Below are 20,931 nucleotides of genomic sequence, written 5' to 3' on the forward strand. Positions count from 1 at the left end.
GTTACCTGACTGGTACGCTGGCTCCAGGCTCTGAAAACAATCGCTGCTTCCCCGTATTTGTTCGTTCTCCATCTCTAAATCTGTGTTTGTTGTTCAGGGTTCGTAGATTGTTATGTATGTGATGGATTCACTTGTTTTTCCGAGTCTTTGTTGCAAGAGGGATCCGAGGTAGCGTCTACCTAGTCCGCCATCTTGGCCCGGCCTCCCAGGATTGCTATTTTAAGAGTTGTTGTTGAAGCCCTGGTGGCACACTGGTTAAGAGCTTGGCTGCTAACCAAAAGGTGAGCAGTTCAAATCCACCACCCGCTCCTTGGAAACCCTATGGAGCAGTTCTACTCTGCCCTATAGGGTCACTACGAGTCGGAATTGACTTGATGGCAATGGGTTTGGTCTTTTTTTTTTTTTTTTTTGGATTTGTTGTTGATAGTTGCCATCTAGTCGATTCAGACTCATGGTGATTCCGTGTGTAAAGCAGAACCGCTCTATAGGGTTTTCAAGGCTGTCACCTCTCAGAAGCAGATCAACAGGCCTTTCTTCTGCGGCACCTGAGTGAGTTAGAACAGCCACACTTTGGGCTAGCAGTTGAGTGCATAACCATCTGCTCCACCCAAGGACTTCTTATTGTAGGAGAGTGATACTCAAATGCAACTGTGGTCCCAACCCTCTCCCATGGTCCTATGTGTCACATTGATGTTTCACACACTTCTGGAGTCCCCTCCTCACCTCACCACACCCAACCTCCTTCAGCAGATAACTTCCTCTTCCTTCCGCAGAGAGAAAACTGAAGCTCCACTTGGGAACACCCTCAGCTTCAGCCACTAAACATTGAAACCCATCAGCATTTGCTCTCCTTGCTCCTTTGTATAGAAGACAAGGTCTCTCCCCCTTCCAATGACCAATCCTCCATAGACAGATTGGGTTTCATTTTCCATCACCTCCTCAGGAATTTGACATTCTCTATCATCTCTTGTATCTTAAAATAGACTCCAACATTCCCTGATAAATATTTCCTCCTTTCTCTGCCTACCTTGCCGAATTTCCTAAAACAATTTGAAAAATTTCTCTCCTTCTACCACCCGACTCCATCTGACCCCTGCCTTCACCTCTCCACTGGAAACGGACTTAGTAACATCACAAGTGACCATCATGTGCCTTAAATACAGCGGACTCTTTGGGTTCTCATCTTTACGTGGCCTTCCAGCAGCATTTGTTTCTACTGAACACGCCCTTCCCATAATCTTTTCTTCTTTCCCGGTTTCCTTCCAATGTCACCAACCACTCTCTCCCTGTCACTCTTTTTTTTATTATATCAACATCTTCCAGCTCACATTTTATGTTAAAGTTCCTCAATATTTGCCCCTTGACCTTCTTCTCTTCTTACCCTTAATGGTCTCATGCTTTCTCCCCATGTAATCCTAATATGGATCTCTGCCCACAAGTCCTAATTCCATGAAGGGTACCTCTATCCACACAACCACGCAAGCCATAAACCTGGGAGGCAACCCTGGCTTCTGCTTTGCCTTCAAGTCTGATATCCAGTCAACTGCCAATACCAACGGGTTCACCAATGGGTTTATCATGCTCTTCCATCTCCTTCTTCACCCAGTTAAATTCTAAATCCTTAAAACCCAAGCTCGAATATTTCCTCATTCACGTATCCAGTCAACAAGTATTTCATAAAACATGTCAGGTACTGTGTTCTAGGTTCTCGGGATAGAGAGCTTGCACTCTAACATACTTACTAGGTGCACTGACAAAGTACTGGTTTGTTTTCTCACCACAAGAATCCCTTATGCTATTCCTATACTAACAATACTATTTTCCCAATTCTAAAGATGAGGAAATGGATATACATAGACCTCGTGTAACAAGGCCACACAAATAATAAGTGGCAGGGTTAGGATGCAAACCCAGGTGAACATGGATGGATGGATGGATAGATGGATGGGTGGGTGGATGGATGGATGGATGAATTTGGACTGCTAGCTTCCTAAACTGTGAGACAATAAAATTCTGTTTGTGAAAGCCATCCACTTGTGGTATTTCTGTTACAGAAGCACTAGATAACTAAAACAGGCTCCAAGGAAGGGTCAGGGCCAGGTGACTGAGGAGTGACCAGAACTCAGAATAGGTCATGAGCTTGGATGACACCATCTGGAGTGTGTGGAGAGAGACGGTGTCTTAGTCTCCTGCTGCTGCTGTAACAAACACCACAAAGGAGTGGCTTTATTGAACAGCAATTTATTTTCTCACAGTTCTGGAGGCCAGGAGTCCAAATTCATGGCAGCAGCTCTTGGGGAAGGCTCTCTCTCTGTGGACTCTGTGGGAAGGCCCTTTCCAGCTTCTGTTCTGGGTTCTGTGGCGATCCCCGCATGGTATCTTCCTCTCCTTTTGTGCTTGCTTCTCTGTGCCCAATCTGCTCTTTTTATATCTCAGAGGTGATTTAGGTTTAAGACACACCCTACACTGATACAACCTCACTAACATAATAAAAACCCTAATCCCAGAATCCTAACCCCTATACCTCCTAATCCTAGGATTAGGATTTCAACACATATTTTTGGGGTGTCTTAGTTATCTGGAAACACTGGTGCATAAAAAAAAAAAAAATAGTGGCTAAGAATTCGGGTGCTAACTAAAAGGTAGGTAGTTTGAATCCACCAGGTGCTTCTTGGAAACCGTACGGGGCATTTCTACTCTGTCCCATACGGTTGCTGTGACTAGTAATTGGCTCCATGGCAATGGGTTCTTAGTTATCTAGTGCTGCTGTAACAGAAATACCACAAGTGGATGGCTTTAACAAAGAGAAATTTATTCTCTCACAGTCTAAGAGGCTAGAAGTCCAAATTCAGGATGCCAGCTCTATGGGAAGGCTTTCTCTCTCTATCAGCTCTGGGGAAAGGTTCTTCTTGTCATCAATCTTCCTGGTCGAGGAGCTTCTCAGAGCAGGGACCCCCAAACCAAAGGACACACTATTCTGGCTCTTGCTTCTTGGTGGTATAAGGCCCCACTGTCTCTCTGCTTGCTTCTCTCTTTCACATGTCAAAAGACACAATCTAATCTTGTAGATTGAGTCCTGTCTCATTAACATAACTGCCTCTAATCCTGCCTCATAACATCATAAAGGTAGGACTTACAACACATAGGAAAATCACTTCAGATGACAAAATGGCAGATAGTCACACAATTCTGGGAATAATGGGCTGGACAAGTTGACACACATTTCTGGGGGATGCAATTCAATGCATAACAGAAGGGTAGGAGGTCCAGGACAGAGCGCCAGAGCCCTCCACCTTTGAAAGTTTGGCCAGAAGAGAAGTCAGCAATGTAATCTGAGAAGGAGCACCCACGAGTTAGTTTAAACCTCTTTCTGCAAGAAGAATCCCCAAGGTGCTGAAAACCCTGGTGCACACATTAAGCAAAGGCCAGATGGCGATGTTTGCTCCTTTGATATCAAACAAAAAAAACCAAGCCTGTTGCCGTCGTGGTGATTCTGACTCATAGCGACCCTACAGGACACAGTAGAACCGCCCCATAGAGTTTCCAAGGAGCGCGTGGTAGATTTGAACTGCCAACCTTTTAGTTAGGAGCAGAGTGCTTAACCACTTACAACACCAGGGTTTCCTAAAACCAAAAAACCAAACCCACTGCTGTCGAGTCTATTCCGACTCATAGCAACTACAAATTGCAGGAGTATTGGCTTGAGCTCCTTGTCAACTGCCTAGACACAGGTAATAATGCAGAGTGAAAGAGTTCTCAAGACTCACCTGCCCACCTGAGCTAAACAGACCCCAATACCTGGCCAGAGGCAGGAACACAACTGGACAGCCACAACCCATGTTTCACAACAGAGAGAATTTCAGATTGCCAGGAAATCCCAAATCCTGTTAGTTGAAAGCTGTGGTTTCTACTCCCAAGTCTCAAAGTAGCAACATGAGCTTTTTCAACATTTCCCAAGGCCCAGTGGAACTTGTGGAGTCCCTGGGTGTTACAGAGGGTGAACGCGCTCAGCAGCCGACTGAAAGGTTGGAGGTTCCAGGCCACCTGAGGTGCCTCGGGAGAAAAAATCAGCCGTTGGAAACACTACAGAGCACAGTTCTACTCTGAAACACACGGCGGGGCTGTGAGTCAAAATCAATTAAACAGCAACTCGTTCTGTTTCAGGGGTAGAATTTGTGCATTTATGATGTCACAGGCTGATGAAGAGGGTATGGGACTTTTTCATTGTTTGTTATTTATCTGGCTCTTGATGGAAATCATAATAACTCAGCAGGGGAATGCTGCCAAATTAATTAGAAACGAATGGAGTGATTCACTAATTCTTCAGGGGGAGAAACAGATTTTTACCTATGAAACTAGTTTTATTAGGTGGATGAAGTCACTTTAAGCATATGGACAGTAGGAAAAGTATCTTAAAAGGGTCTCAGAAGTAACTATCCTAGGAACTACTATATGACGGGCTTATTGCCAAGATTTCTAGAATTTGGCCACAATTACATTCAAAATATTCATATGAGCCTACCCTACCTCCTAATCTCTCATGCTAGTGTCTTTGGACGGATGACATTTACTCATACCTAAATCTAAGCAGGACAATCACAATGCAAACACATTTCCTTAAATAAATAAATAAGAAGAAAAACAATTAGCAATGCCACTAACCAGTAACCAGCTGCTGTCGGGTGGATTCTGACTCATGGAGATTACATGTATGTTAGAGTAGAACTATGCTCCAGAGGGTTTTCTTTTTATTTTTTTAAATAATATTTTATAGTATTTTTGGTGAAGGTTTACAGAGCAGTTTAGGATTCCATTCAACAATTTCTACACAGGTTGTTCAGTGACGTTGGTTACATTCTTCACAATGGGTGAACATGCTCGTTATTTCCGTTCTGGTTGTTCTGTTTCCATTCATCTAGTTTCCCTAACCCCCTTACATTCTCATCTTTGTTTTAAAGTAATTGTTGGCCGTTTGGTCTCAAATAGGTGATTTTTTTAAAGGAGTGCAGTATTCCAGAGGGTTTTCAGTGGCCAATTTCTCAGAAGTAGATAGTCAGGCCTTTTGCCCGAGACATCTCTGAGTGTACTCAAATGTCTAATCTTTCGATTAGCATCCAAGAGCAGCCGAGTGTGTTAATGGTTTGCGCCACCCAGGGACTCCATCATGCTACTTTTTGTTGTTGTTGTTGTGTGCCATCAGGCAGATTCCAACTCACAGTAACTCTATAAGACAGAGTAGAACCGTCCCATAGGGATTCCCAGGCTATAATCTTTATAGCGGCAGGTTGCCAGGTCTCTTCTCCCTCGGAGCCACTGATGGGTTCAAACCACCAACCTTCTGCTTAGCAGCCAAGTGCTTAACCATTACACCACCAGGACTTCCCTTTACCCCATAACTTTAAATCATTAGTTTTTAAATGCAGTCAGACAGCAAGCATGCAATGTTGCTATGACAAAAAAGGAATAACCTGTTGGATTTTGCAGAAAGGGTGATTCAATCCTAACCATTCCATCAAATTAGCTGATAGATTTCATTAGTGAGATAGATTTGACTGAGGAATACAGTAGAATAACCAAGTTCAAATAAAAAAAAGCTCTTTTGAAGAGGCTTTGATTTCAAATTGAAGGCATTTATTGCTCAGAAAGGACGCTCCTTTGATCTAGGGGTTAAACAGCATGACCCCTCTGCAACTGTGTAAACAGCTGGTGTGCATTCGAATTCACAGCTTAAGAGTTTTTGCTAGTCAAGAATGTCTGCCTTGAGCATTATGCTCTTGTAAGGACCATCTACGTGGGACCAACCTGATGACAGCAACCCGAAAGATGAGATAGGAACTTTACGGGGCAGTGAGTTTACGTGAGTGGGAGGAACAACTCAGAAAAGGAGGATGAGGATGGTTGCACAACCTGAAGTACGTCATCAACGTTACGAATTGTACACATAGAAACTGTCGAATTGGTGTGTGTTCTGCTGTGTATGTTTTCAAGAATGACAACAAAAATAAAATAAATTATTAAAAAAAAAAAAAGTCTTTGGCCACTTCCCATAACTAGAAGGAGGCCATGTCATTCTTTGAGGGCATTGCAACCACATTGCACATGGCGCGTCTCACCTTTATAGATCCCGTTGCTCCCACCATGAACCTCTCCTTTGGGGGTCACTTCTTCTACATGCGCTCCCTGGTCTGATGAAAAGTAGACGAGGGTGTTATCAGCCAGCTTCATCTCATCCAGAACATTCAAGACCTGCCCTAAAGGGGAGAAAACACTCAATTTTAACACAGTCCGATCTTCACAGAACAAAGGGAGATGTTTGTCCTGACTGACTCAATGGCTCATCTGTTAAATGGAAATGGGAAGAAAATGCAATATACAATACACAGTGTGAGAGACACTCATTTTGCTTAGATCCACAACCAACGTCCATGAACGCAGCAGTCAAGAAATCAAATGGCTTAGTGCGCTGGGCAAATCTGCTGCACAAAAACCTAAAACCGAAACCCACTGCCATCAAGTCTATTCTGATGCATAGAGACCCTACAGGACAGAGCAGAACCGCCCCATATTGTTTCCAAGGAGTGGCTGGTGGGTTTAAACTGTTGACCTTTTGGTTAGCAGCTGAACTCTTAATCACTATGGCAACCTCTTTAAAAGCCAAAAAAGCAAAGATTTCACTTTGACGGAAAACGCTGGTGGTGTAGTGGTGAAGAGCTACACCTGCTAACCAAAAGGTCAGCAGTTCAAATTCACCAGGCACTCCTCGGAAACCCTATGAGGCAGTTTTACCCTGTCCTATATGGTCGCTATGAGTCGGAATAGACTTGATGGCAATGGCTTAATAGCTTCACTTTGATGACTAAGGTACACCTGACCCTTGGTATTCTCAATAGCCTTGCACGCATGTGAAAGCTGGACAATAAACAACAAGGACAGAAGAAGAATTGATGCGTTCAAATTACAGTGTTGTCGGAAGAACAAACAAATCTATCTTGGAAGAAATACAACCAGAATGTTCCTTAGAAGTGAAGAAGTGAGGATGGTGAGACTTCATCTCATGTACTTTGGACATGTTATCAAGAAGGATCAGTCCCTGGAGAAGGACATCAAGCTTGGTAAAATAGAAGGTCAGTGAAAAAGAGGAAAAGAGGAGGACCCTCAACAAGATGAATCGACCCAGTGGCTGCAACAATGGACTCAAACATAGAAATGACTGTGAAGATGGTGCAGGGCCAGGCAACATTTCATCCTGTTGTACACAGGGTCACTATGCGTTGGAGCTGATTCGATAACACCTAACGACAACGCAGTCAACAATATACAAGGCAACAGAGAAATGTGCTTGTGTATTGGAACCTGTTCATGCTGACCCTGTGAGGAGGTGAGATGTGATTAGAACGTCCTCCTAATTACAGGACATAGGCAGGGTTCTCGGCAAAGACACCAGGAAGATTCAGTCATTGCATTAAGTGTCATTTAGAAGCATCATTGGAGTGGATCTGTAGAGACAGCCAACGAAGTATTCTAGAAAATATCAGGCTCATGGATCATGCTCCACTTGAAGGAAGGTGGCAGAGAGAGCAGCCAACTTGTCATTCTCATCAGCCCGTGATGGCACTAAGGTTATAAAGAAGTCTATTATTTTTCCTTATTGAACAGGAAAAATGGAGCCCTAGTGGCACAATAGTTATGCACTCTACTGCAAACCTAAAGGTCAGTGGTTTGAACCCACCAGCGGCTTCACAGGAGAAAAGACCTGGTGATCTGCTCCTGTAAAGATTACAGCTGAAGACACCCTATAACGCTTTCATGACTCATGAACATGTGGCAACCCGCCTATTTTTATGCCTCTGGAGTTCTTTGGGAGTACACTTTTCCTGCTGAAAGTATTTGCTTCCCTTCAGCAGTGGGGACTTGTGTAACGGTGAAGGGCAAAAGAAACATTCACTGAAGCAAAATAGCTGGGGTATTAGACAAAAGTGGAGGTGCCTCATGTACCCAAATGGAAGGCACCTCACAATAAAGCCTGCTACCCAAGACCAGTGGATCAGACAGGCTCCCTTAATATTTCTCAAAATCCGTATTACCAACCAAAAATTTAAATAGACTCAATGACTCAGCATGAATTCCACTACTGAAAAGGTATGGCATCAAGAAAAAACTCAAAGCAGAAAATTATTAGATCTTGAAAGGGATCGGGGAATTCTACTCTGTTGCATGGGGTCTCTGTGAGTCAGAAATCAACTTGATGGCACCCAATAACAACAAGAACAACAACAACATTGAATGGGAAAGCTGAAACCTCAGTTTTCCTCTTAATAGGAACAAGTATGACTGGAAATATTTTATGACTATCCTTTGTTAACACTTACAATAAACACCCAAATCTGAAACAGTGTATCCAAACTAGATGGTGCCTGGCTACCACCACTGACTTCTCTGACAGAGATCACAATAGAGGGTCCCAGACAGAGCTGGAGAAAAATGGAGAACAAAATTCTAACTCACAAAAAAAGACCAGACTTACTGGTCTGACAGAGACTGGAAAAGCCCTGAGAGTATGGTCCCCAGACACCCTTTCAGCTCAGTAATGAAGTCACTCCTGAGGTTTACCCTTCAGCCAAAGATTGGACAGGCCCATGGAACAAAACAAGACTAAAGGGGCACACCAGCCCAGGGGCAAGGACTAGAAGGCAAGAGGGAACAGGAAAGCTGGTAATAGGGAACCAAGGTCGAGAAGCAACCATGTTGACATGTCATGGGGTTGTTAACCAATGTCATAAAACAATACACGTACTACGTGCTTAATGAGAATCTAGTTTGTTCTGTAAACGTTCATCTACAGTACAATTAAAAAAGAAAAAAGTGCAGCCATTGAAAAGCCTACGGAGCAGAATTCTACTCTGACACACACCACACACACCGGGTAGCCATGAGTCAGAGTGGATCCGACAGCAACTGCTTTATTCATCTTCACACACCCAGCGTGCTTTGACCTGGTGATTCTGAATTCGAGTAGATGCATTTCAGCTGTAGGCTCAAGTGGTGCAAACGGTTAAGTGCTCACTGAAAGATTGGTGGTTCAAACCCTCTGGGAGGCACGTCAGGAGAAAGGCCTGGTGATCTACTTCTGAAAAATCAGCCACCGAAAACCCCACGAAGCACAGTTGTACTCTGACACACGAGGGGCTGCCATGAGTTGGAGCTGAGTCCAGGGCAACGGGTAACTGGTACACAAGCTGGGCTGTCCGTTAAAGGCTGGGGCAGGCTCAGGGACAGCTCTTGCTGGCATCTCACTCTCTGTCCAAGCCACCCGCATCTCCTAGTTACAGTTCCTCTCTTGGCTACTCTCGTCTCCAGACAAACTCGCACTGGCATTTATCATACAGAATCCTTGTCCTAAAACATGCTGCATCCTGCCCCAACCTATTATGGTTCCCTGAACATTGTCCCCTAATTGCAAACAAACATCCTAACGTATTTACCTTCTCCCCATCCATGTTTCTGACTCGTTGCCTGGTGTGATAACTTTATCTCCGCCATCAAAGGTGCCATTTACGACCAGGCTGGAATTAAAACAAGAGAATGTAGCCGAGCTCACATGAGTGTATACACGGCCCTGAAACCCACACTCTGGATTCTGTCCTGTTTAAGTTTTAAGGCAGAATCTCATTTGTAAAGCCCAGAGACCATTAAACCATTTAACTTTTCATAAGATGGATCCTATAAAGGGGTAACCTATTTCTCTCTGAAAAATTCTGAACAGACGTCTCCCGTGGGGGAAAAGACGGCTGTATTATTCTTGTTTCCAGAGCTATCCATCGCACGGCTGAGGTCCACAAATAGGATTTTTTAGCAAGGCTCTCAAGGTGTAATGATACCAATTTATTTCAGATGATAGTTTTGAATTACCAATTGTGGGCTGCAGGATAGCTTATAAATGAAATGTTTTCTTTCCAGAGTGTTCTTACATCACTCCCTTGAATGAAACAAATATGGGAAATAAGCCATTTCAAGAGCACTTGGTTATTTAACTGGAGACAACAAGTGAGTGCTTATCAAACACCAGCACTTCCAGACCAGGCTTTTGTGATCCAAAACAAGAACCCTTGGAGGTGGGACAGGCTGGCTCCTTTGTTCTGTGGATGGGGATGTGGGTTGCAAAGGAAGTTTAGAGTCTAGAGAGTTCCCTCCACGACCAAGTGTTCAGCCACTACTAGCCATTCCCATTAAAAAAAAGAAACAAAGCCATTGCCATTGAGTCGATTCCAACTCATAGCAACCCTATAGGACAGAGTAGAACTGCCCCATAGGGTTTCCAAGGCTGTCACTTTACAGAAACAGACTGCCACATCTTTCTCCCAAGGAGCAGCTGGTGGGTTTGAACCACCGACCTATCAGTTAGCAGCCGAGTGCTTACCCACCACACCATTAGGGCTCCTTAGTGGAATATTAGTCAGCACTACAGAAAAATGAGGAAACCCTGGTGGCACAGTGGTTAAGTGCTACGGCTGCTAACCAAAAGGTTGGCAGTTCAAATCCACCAGGCGCTCCTTGTGGCAGTTCTACTCTGTCCTACAGGGCCGCTATGAGTCAGAATCAACTCGATGGCAATGGATTTGGTTTGGTTTCTGGTTTTAAAGAGAAATGAATTTCCGGCACGTGCTACGGCATGGATGATCCTTAAAAATGGTCAGCGAGTGAAGTAAGTCAGTCACAAAAGGACAAATATCACAGGATCACACTTACATGGAATATCTCCAATAGGTCAATGTGTAGAGTGGTTTCCAGGGATGGGAGGGAGGCAGTAAAAGGGAGTCATGGCTTAAGAAGCAGTGAGTTTTTATTTAGGGTGATGGAAAATCTGGCAACAGGCAGCAGTGATGGTTGCTCAACGTGCTTGACGTCATTGATGTGACCGAATTGTACCTCTGAAAAATGTTGGATTGGCGTATGTTGCACTATCTATATTTTTACAACAACTGAAAAAAAAAAAAAGAAGGAGAAAGGCAGCGTGATAAGGCAGCGCAGGAGGGGACAGGTCTCCCACGTCCAGGCAGGATTCCAGGTCTCACGGGAGAGAGATGACGCCTCACAGAACCTGGTGCTGAAGCTGTGGTTTCCGTGTCCTGGTTTACACGCCTGGCTTGGCCCTGCGTCCCTGCTTGCTCACGGATTCTCTGTCTCTGTGCCTGTCTTAATCATCTAGCGCTGCTATAACAGAAATGCCACGGTGGATGGCTTTAACGAACAGAAATTTATTCTCTCACAGTTCAGGAGGCTAGAAGTCCAAATTCAGGGTGCCAGCTCTACAGGAAGGCTTTCTCTCTCTGTCAACCTTGACAGAAGGTCCTTGTCTCCTTTCAACATCTGTGGGCCCAGCGTTTCTTGGAGATCTCCATGTGTCTTGGCATCAATATTCCCTTGGTCTACAAGATTCTCAGTGCAGGGACCCCAGGTCCAAAGGATGCACTCCGCTCAGGGCTCTTCTTTCTTGGTGTTAGTAGGTCCCTCCTTTCTGCTGGCTTCTCTTTCCTTGTATCTCTTGTAAGATAAAAGGTGATGCAGGCCACACCCCAGAGAAACTCCTCTTACATGGGATCAGGACTGTGGCCTGAGTAAGCGAGTTGTATCCCCCCTAATCCCCATTAACATGACCTAATCCTGCCTCATGAACATAATGTAAAGCTCACTCCATAATGGCACCATAACCACGGGCGTAGAGACTAGGATTTACAACAATAGGACCATTACCTCAGACTACAAAATGGAGGACAACTGTACCATACTGGGAATCACGGCCTAGCCAGGCTGACACAATTTGGGGGACACAATTCAATCCACGGCAGTGCTGGTGATGATAATGGATACCACCCCAGGGTTGCCATGAGGAAGCAATGAGGAACTGCATGCAAAATACTCCGTCCAGGGCCGTTCCTCAGTGAAAGCCCCATGAGCCATTTCTCCGATTGAACCATTGCTGTCGAGTTGGTTCCGACTATAGTGACCCTACAGACAGAGCAGAACTGCCCCACAGGGCTTCCAATGGCTGGCCTTTTGGAAGTAGATTGCCAGGTCTTTCTTTCAAGGTGCATCTGGGTGGACTTGAACCTCCAACCTTTCAGTTAGCAGCTGAGCGTGGTTTGTACCACCCAAGGACTCCGCATACAGACTACCAAACCAAAACTCAAACTCACTGTTGTCCGGTCAATTCCGGCTCATAGCTCCCCTGTAGCACAAAGCAGAACTGCTCTATAGGGTTTCCAAGGCTGTAATCTTTATCAGTGCAGATGGCCAGGTCTTTTCCGCCATGGAGTGGCTGGTAGGTTCAAACCTTTAGGTTAGCAGCTGAGCACTTTTTAACCACTGATCCACCAGGTCTCCTTCCAATGCCTCCCATAATGTTTAAAAGCAGGACAGTTCCCCCCCTCCATGACAAACAGCTGTTGTTGCTGGATGCCCCAAGTCGATTCAGACTTACGGTGACCCCATGTGACCAAGTAGAATTGCTCCATAGGGCTTCCAAGGCTGTAATCTTTATGGGAGCAGACCACCACGTCTTTTCTCCCAGAGAGTGGCTGGTGGGTTTAAAGTGTTGATCTTTCCATTAACAGCCGAGCACTTTAACTACTGCACTACCAGGGCTCCTCTTAACTCCAACAATGGAGTTAAAAATACCAGTTTGCCTAAATGAAGCCTTGTCACGTCTACTAATTTAGTTTTCTCTTTTTCCCTAAAAGGCACGTAGATGCAGAGAAAATATTACAGCAAAACTTATGATGCAATTATTTACACTTTTGGAAGCATCAGGCTAATTCAGGGGGAAAAAAAAATCTCCTTAAGCAGCCACCCACCAGGAACAATTAAGAAAGAATTTCCACCTACTCAAGGTAACTCCGGATAACACAGAGAAGTCCTAAATCATTCCCCTAAAACTGTATTGGTGAGCAAGTAAGTCCTTCATCTGGCCAGCAGTTTGATGGTGGTCCTCAAATTCCCACTGAAGGCAGTTTTAAGTAAAATAAAAACAGAACAAAACAAAAAAAAAACGAGTTGCCGTGGACTCGATTCCGGCTCACGGCGCCCCCACGTGTGCCAGAGTAGAACGGTGCTCCATAGGGTTTTCGTGGCTGATTTTTTAGACGTAGATTGCCAGGCCTTTCTTCCAAGGCACCTCTAGGTGCTCTCAAACCTCCATCCTTCTGGTTAGTAGCCAAACATGTTAACCATTTGCACCACCCATGCATGGATTCCTTCAAGATAAACAAAAACCAAAAACCAAACCTGTTGATCCCAAATCAATTCCTTTAAGATAGAGTTACTCATTGCTCTACCTAGTGGTGGCTACGGAGCCCTGGTGGCACAGTGGTTAAGAAATCAGCTGCCAACAAGAAAGGTCGGCAGTTCAAATCCACCAGCCACTCCTTGGAAACCCTACGGGGCAGTTCTACTCATTTGGCCATGTAGAATGCTAGATGCCATAGCTGCTGTGTTCTGATGCCGTCCCGAACCACATCTTGGCTCAGGAGAGCCTGCTATCATTGCCGTAGAAAGGCAATTCTTTGCTAGCGTATGCAGGATTAAAGACATAACCAACACCCCATGTATCAGGACACGTCTGTCACCTTACAAATGGATTTACTGTCCCCAGTTAGAAGAAACGTCCATTTAATAGATGTGACCTTCACCTGGTACATCCTCCTGAAACAAATGCTCAAGACTTCCAAAAGTTCAGTGCTGACCTTCACCAGCTCTATGAAGCTCAAGGGATCCACAGTTGAGACAACTGAAAGCATGTGATAGATCTAGAGTATAAAATCCAGTCCAAAAGATTACACACTAAAGCATACAACAGTATAGGACCAAGGCTCTCAAAACTGGATTATTCATCTGCATTCCATAAGTTGGCTGAGATACAAAAATGATGGGCTGGGTTTTGAGGGTTTTTGTTGTTGTTTGTCAAGGCTTTTTACTGGTTATTTCATTTGGGGGTATTTTTAGAAAGAGACAAGCAAAATATTGTAATAGTTAAGTAAAGGCCGCCATGTCTTACTTTGCGGTTGTACTTGGATTACATCCACCTCCTGCGTCCCGGGCTGTTTGTTCAGCACTCAGTTAGTCAAATATCACCTGGCCGTCCAGAGCTGAGCAGGTGTGGAAGTGAAACCTTCACAGGGTGGTTTCAGGAACTGAAGAACTGAGAGCAAAAGGGTGAACTGCACCATGGATTTGCATCTTCTGCGTATGAGAAGGAACCCTGGTGGTGCAGCGGTTAAGCACTTGGCTGCTAATGAAAAGATCGGCAGTTCGAATCCACCAGCTGCTTCTTGGAAACCCTAAGGGACAGTTGTACTCTGTCCTATAGGGTCACTGAGTCGGAATCGACTCTATGACAATGAGTTTTTTTTTTTTTTTGGTATACAAGAGGAGGGTGGCCACGATCTCCACTAATGACTGAATCAGAGAAAAAAAAACCAGTTGTCGTCGAGTGGGTTCTGACTAAGGGCACCCCCACGTGTGTCAGAGTAGAACTGTGCTCCATAACGTTTTCAATGGCTGATTTTTCGGAAGTATACTGCCAGGCCTTTCTTCCAAGGTGTCTCTGGATGGACTTGAATTTCAAACCTTTACGGTTGGCAGCCCCGTGTAGTAACCGTTTGTACAATCCAGGGATTCCATAGATATATTAGATATATAGACTACAGGTACTTAGATACACAGATAAACAAAAGCCTTTTGGTTAGCAGGTGGGCACTTTTAATCACGTATACCACCCAGAGACTCGAGAGTGGTTCAGACTTTGCAGTAACCAACTTACACTGCACAAAACCACATACTGCCCGACACAGATGACAGAGGAGCATGAAACCCTCCACTTGACGGTCTTCAGGGAGAGGATAAATTCTTCTCTGTACCCAGTGCCAGCAGGGTCACTCACGGTGAGCTGGTTTCAGCAGAGCTTCCGGACTAAGACAGACGCCAAAGAAAGGCCTGGTGATCTACTTCTGACAATCAGCCAGTGAAAATCTTATGGATCACAACAGAACACGGTACCATACAGTGCTGGAAGACGAGCCCCTAGGTCGGAAGGCACTCAGAAGACACAGTGGCCGAAACAAAGGACTACAGCATACCAATGATCACAAAGACGGTGTAGGACCCGGCAACGGTTCACTCTCTTGGACATGGGGTTGCCGTGAGTGCATTTCTATTACATATCAGTGTTCCTCAAACACTAGAGTCCTTGTGAATCATCTGGGGATCATGTTAAAACGAAGATTCTAATTCCACAAATTGACAGCGTGGGCTGAGGACCCGCATTTCCAATCAGCTCACAAGAGTTGCTGATGATGCTGGTCCAAAGACCAGTCTTTGAGGTTAAGTATGTCTAAATGGTTAATAAAGGTTGACTTATTTAAAAAAAAAAAAAAAAGATGGTTGGTCTTTTATAGATGAGAATCACTCTGATAACGAGATCTGGCTAGAGTTTCAAACGATTTAATAAATAGGTACCTATACCCTGGTGGTGTAGTGTTTAAGTGCTACGGCTGCTAACCAAAGGGTCGGCAGTTTGAATATGCCAGGAGCTCCTTGGAAACTCTGTGGGGCAGTTCTACTCTGTCCTATAATGGTCGCTATGAGTGGGAATCGACTCGACGGCACTGGGCTTGGTTTTTTGTATTCTATATGGTTGTTTTTGTTGTTGTTAATTGCTGTCGAGTCGATTCTGACTCATGGCGACCTCATGTGTGTCAGAGTAGAACTGTGCTCCTTACGGTTTTCAATGCATGGTCTTTCAAAAGCAGATCATCAGGCCTGTCTCCTGAGTCACCTCTGGGTGGGTCTGAACCACCAACCTTTCCGTCAGTAAATAAACATAAAAAAAATAATAATAAACACATATTTAGGATTTGCACTGCAGGTAGGAGACAGGAAAGGTGAAAGACCGGAACGGTGCCGTTGTATAAATGACCTTTTCTTCATTTGCTGTTCTTCCCCTTCGTCTAGTACCCGTTGCTGTTAGGTGCCACCAAGTCAGTTCCGACTCATAACAACTTTATGTACAACTGACCGAAACACCGCCCAGTCCTGCGCCATCCTCAAAATCGTTGTTACGCTCGAGCTCATTGTTGTAGCCATTGTGTCAATCATCTCGTCCAAGGTCTTCCTCTTTTTCGATGACCCGCTACTTTACCAAGCATGATGTCCCTCTCCAGGGGCTGGTCCCTCCTGATAACATGTCCACATAGTCTCGCCATCCTTGCTTCTAAGGAGCATTCTGGTTGTACGTCTTACAGGACAGATTTGTTCGTTCTCTTTTGGCAGTCCATGATATATTCAATATTCTATGCCAATACCACAATTCAAAGGCATCAATTCCTTTTCAGCCTTCCTTATTCATTGTACAGCTTTTGAATGCATATGAGACAACTGAAAATACCATGTTTTGAGTCAGGCACACTTTAGTCCTCACAGTGACATTTTTGCTTTTTAACACTTTTAAAGGGGTGTTTTGCAGAATGGACTCCAACTCATAGTGACCCTTTAGGACAGAGTAGAACTGCCCCATAGAGCTTCCAAGGAGCGCCTGGTGGATTCGAACGGCTGACCTTTTGGTTAGCAGCCGTAGCACTTAACCACTACGCCACCAGGGTTTGTTTTTTTTTCAGGCCCAGGGAGATCAACAGCTGCTGAAGGCGTCTTGGGGGTGGGGGGGCGCGGTAAAATACCCACAAGTCCTTAGCTTTTGCCAAGAGCGCCCTTCTGTTCAGGTTCCGGAGGTGTGAGTGGGCTGTGTGGCTGCTGCTTCTCCCCGAGGAAACTGCGGCCCAACGCTAGGACCAGCCCGCCGCCGCAGCCACTCCAGGAATGGGGCCTGAGGGCTCCCCGCGATTCAGGTCCGGCCACTCCTCTCTGCTTCTGGACGGCCTCTTCCTCCCCCTGCCCCTCAATTCATTGTCTAAGTTTGCCTTTGGTGCTCAGGGCTCCCAGCTGGTCACAAATATACTTGTTTCCCTTGTTTTTTCGGGTCTTTGTTGTAAAGAGGGCTCGCCGGAAGCAGCTGTCCATTCTGCCCTATTGGCCCCGCTTCCAGCACCAGAGTGTCCATATACATATATATATATATACATACTTCCTTTTTTTTTGCTGCCTTGTCACAAGTTTTCTGATACAGTGACTGACCTTAAGCTTTCTATACGAGCATAACTGAAGCATAAATTTCAAACCAAGAATAGGTTCATGGAGAGATGAATGGCTAAGCAAAATGTGGCGTTATCCCGCACAACGGAGTACTACTCAGCCGTGAAGAGGAATGAGGTCCTGATGCATGCCACCGCATGGATGAACCTTGAAACATTATGCTGGGTGAAATACATGCATTGCAAAAGAACAAATACTATGTGATTTCAGGTATATGAAATGAGCAAATATATAGAAACCAAAGATTATCAGTGGTTACAAGCGGTGGGAGGGAGACGGAAAGAGGGAATTTTTACTTGGGGGGCGGCATTAAACTTATGTTAAGGATGGTGGAACAATTTGGAAAAGGATAGAGAGAAAGGTTGAACAACGCAAAGAACGTAACCAATATCACCACACTGTACACGTGAAAACTGTTGACTGGTGAAGGTTTTGTTGTGTATGTTCTCATCACAATTTAAAAGAAAATAGTAACGTGTTAATGACACCCGTCCACGGATGAATAAACAAAATGTGGTCCATCCATACAATGGTTCCATCGGTAAGGAGGAAGCAAGTTCTGATACAAGTTAGGGCATGGATGAACCCTGAAAACATCAAGCTAAGTATTTCAGAAAAGGACACAAAATCACAAAACAACAAATATTGTAGGATCCCACTCTCATGAAATATCGACAACAGGCAAATACATAGAGACCTAAGTTAATTAGTGGTTACCAAGGGCAGGTGGGATGGGACAAGGGGGAGTTATTGCTTAAGGGGTACGGAGCTTTTGTTTGTTGCTGTTAGGTGCGGACCAGTGGGTTCCGACTCATGGCAACCCTATGCACACAACACAAGGAAACACTGCCCGGTCCTGCGCCATCCTCACAATCCTTGTTATGCTTGAGCCCATTGCTGCAGCCACTGTGTCAATCCATCTCATTGAGGGTCTTCCTCTTTTTCACTGACCCTTTACTTTACCAAGCATGATGTCCTTCTCCAGGGACTGATCCCTCCTGACAACAAGGAATGTAAGACGCAGTCTCGCCATCCTTGCTTCTAAGGAGCATTCTGGTTGTACTTCTTCCAAGACAGATTTGTTTGTTCTTCTGGCAGTCCATGGTGTATTGAGTATTCTTCACCAACACCACAATTCAAAGGCGTCAATTCTTCTTCGGTCTTCCTTATTCATTGTCCAGCTTTCACATGCATATGAGGTGACTGAAAACACCATGGCTTGGCTCAGGTGCACCTTAGTCTACAAGGTGACATCTTTGTTTTCTGTTTGGGGCGATGAAAAACTTTTGGAAATGGATAATGGCGGTGGCTGCACAACACAGTGGACATACTTAATGCCACTACATTGTACCCTTAAAGATGGATAAACGTGTGGACTTTTTGCTATATATATTTTACCATGATAAAATTTTTAGAAAAAGGGTTAATGGAGAGAAAAATGCATCTTTGAAGATACAGATTAATCTGCAAGAGCAAAGCATATGAAATAATGTGGAAGAGAGCGGAAGCTGTACTGATCACAACATGCATGCAGTGTGCCCAACTGGTGGGCAGGTGGACTGGACAAGGGTCAGGGCGAACAGAGCAGAAAACACCCTCAGTACTGCCACCCGTACAAGCCAGGGAAACAGAGGCAAATAAGCAATTCTAATACATGTGGCGAAGTCGTTAAGAGCTCAACCACTAACCAAAATGTTGGCAGCTGGGATCCACCAGCTTCTCCCTATAAACCCTATAGGGCAGTTCTACTCTGTCCTATGGGTCGCCATGAGTTGGAATCAACTCAACGGCAATGGGTTTGGTTTTTGTTTTTTTAATGTGTATGCGAGAAGTCCTGGTGGCACACTGCTTAAAAGACTCGGATGCTAATCAAGGATCGGGGATGCGAATCCACCAGCTGCTCCGGGAGGGAAAGATGTGGCAGTCTGCTTTCATAAAGATTACAGTCTTGGAAACCCTATGGAGCAGTTCTGTTCTGTCCCATAGGGTTGCCATGAGTCAGAACAGACTCGAAGGCAATGGGTTTGGGTTCTGGTTTGCTAATCTGCATGCAGAGTCCCGGATGGCATAAGCCACAGGCAGCTACTAACTGAAAGTTCGGAGGTTTGAGCCCGACACTTCGGGAGAAAGGTCTGGTGATCTGCTTCAAAAAGGTCAATCGCTGAAAATCCTATGGACTACAGTTCTACTCTGATACACGTGGGGTCCCTGTGAGTCAGAATCGACTTGACGGCAACTGGTTGTAGTAGGATTACGCACTACAATTAACCTCATAGGAACTTCATTTTTCTATTTGCTCTGGAGGCCCTGGGTGGTATAAATGGCTAAATACCCAGCTGCTAGCTGAAAGGCACCTCGGAAGAAAGGTGTGGTGATCTGCTTACATAAATATCACAGCCAAGAAAACCCGATGGAGCTGTTCTGTTCTGTAACACATGGGGTCACCACGAATCAGAGTCAACTCAATGACAACTTTTTTTTTTTCATGCTTAAATTGTTAAACAATGTATAGCTCATTCTACTCGTGTAGTAAGTCAGTAGTAACTCACAATTGTGACTGTTATCAGGTCTATGTACACCATCCTGGTCTAAGGACCCAACTGTACTACAACCCTCTTCGGGCAACGGTATCTCAAGGAGATCCACTGTTGTCTAGAAGAGCAGTGTTTTGTACAGACGCATTTCCACGCTGGGATGCCCTGCCAGAAAGTTCTGTGAGGACAAGGTCATAAAGACTGATTGCCACAGAAGTATCCACTCTATCTGTGGACAGGGCGATTCTTTCTCTTTCAAAACAAATTACAAATCCTTTCACTTCTCTTCCTCGTCTTTGTGTATTTGCAAGGTGGCAGTAAACAAAACCGAAAGAAATGTCGAGTCCTGTAAACAAAGCAAAACTTTTTTTTTTTCCTCAAAGATGGTGTTCAAAGCTTCAAAGACTGTCAAAAAGGCTTATTTTCCGTAGATTTTCCTCTTCTGCAAGTATGGCATATTTACTTGCTAGAAATCAGATGCATAAACGCATTTATTAGATGTTGTTACTGATGAAAGTTGGCAGCCAAGAAATAGCAATGTCGATGCAAGTATCTGACAGGCAATTCTACCTTCAGGTGATTAAAGCTAAAAGACTTAAAATGCCGTAATTTTGTCATTTTCCTTCTCTGCTGGCTATTGTCTTAGTTCAGAATGGAAAAATATTATGACAACACCGTTCTTTCTCTAACAATCTTCTATAAACTGGAAATGTGAATTTTTGCCATGGCTGACTACTAGGAGATAATGCCGGTGAATGCAATCGAGTTATTTCTTTTTAAATGTAAGTAATCAATAAATGTCAGAAGCCAGCTGCCTCTAAATTAGTCAGGGGTGCGCTTGCTAAGTTGGTGACCTTAAAGAGATGAAATTTTGTATTAAGTACAGTGAACGCCCAGGTATTTCTGGAAACAACAGAGGTTTATTCAGTTTTAATTTTGTGCACCAATGGATTCTGGGGAACCCAATGAACAAAATCCATTTTGTATTGAGAAGGAGTTGTTTATGGAAATACACCACTTTATAGCTTGTCTTCATCTTTTTCTATTCCTTGGGAACAGATAAAATGAAGTACGGAAGTTCAGGTCCTGCCTTTTTGTGAGGTGGGTAGTGTCTGGGGTCTTAAAAGCTTGTGAGCAGCCGTCTAAGATAAAATTATTGGTCTTTACTCATCTGGAGCAAAATAGAAGGAAAGAAACC

The 20,931-nt window shown here is 44.5% G+C and overlaps 1 protein-coding gene across 10 annotated transcripts in view; it reads right to left on the minus strand.

Annotated features, from left to right (window-relative positions):
• The window catches only part of STS (steroid sulfatase), a 303,712-nt gene that overhangs the window by 162,202 nt on the left and 120,579 nt on the right, over positions 1 to 20,931 (minus strand). For all 10 annotated transcript variants that reach the window (XR_007515874.1, XR_007515873.1, XM_049872292.1 and 7 more), the window contains one exon: positions 6,114 to 6,251. Coding sequence is in view for 8 of the 10 variants with exons in the window: in XM_049872292.1 (XP_049728249.1) it covers positions 6,114 to 6,251 (138 nt within the window). In the remaining 2 variants the exon portion in view is untranslated. The remainder of the gene's footprint in view (positions 1 to 6,113; positions 6,252 to 20,931) is intronic.

The sequence above is a fragment of the Elephas maximus genome, chromosome X, assembly GCF_024166365.1.
Source record: "Elephas maximus indicus isolate mEleMax1 chromosome X, mEleMax1 primary haplotype, whole genome shotgun sequence".
In the NCBI taxonomy this organism is placed as follows: Eukaryota; Metazoa; Chordata; class Mammalia; order Proboscidea; family Elephantidae; genus Elephas; species Elephas maximus.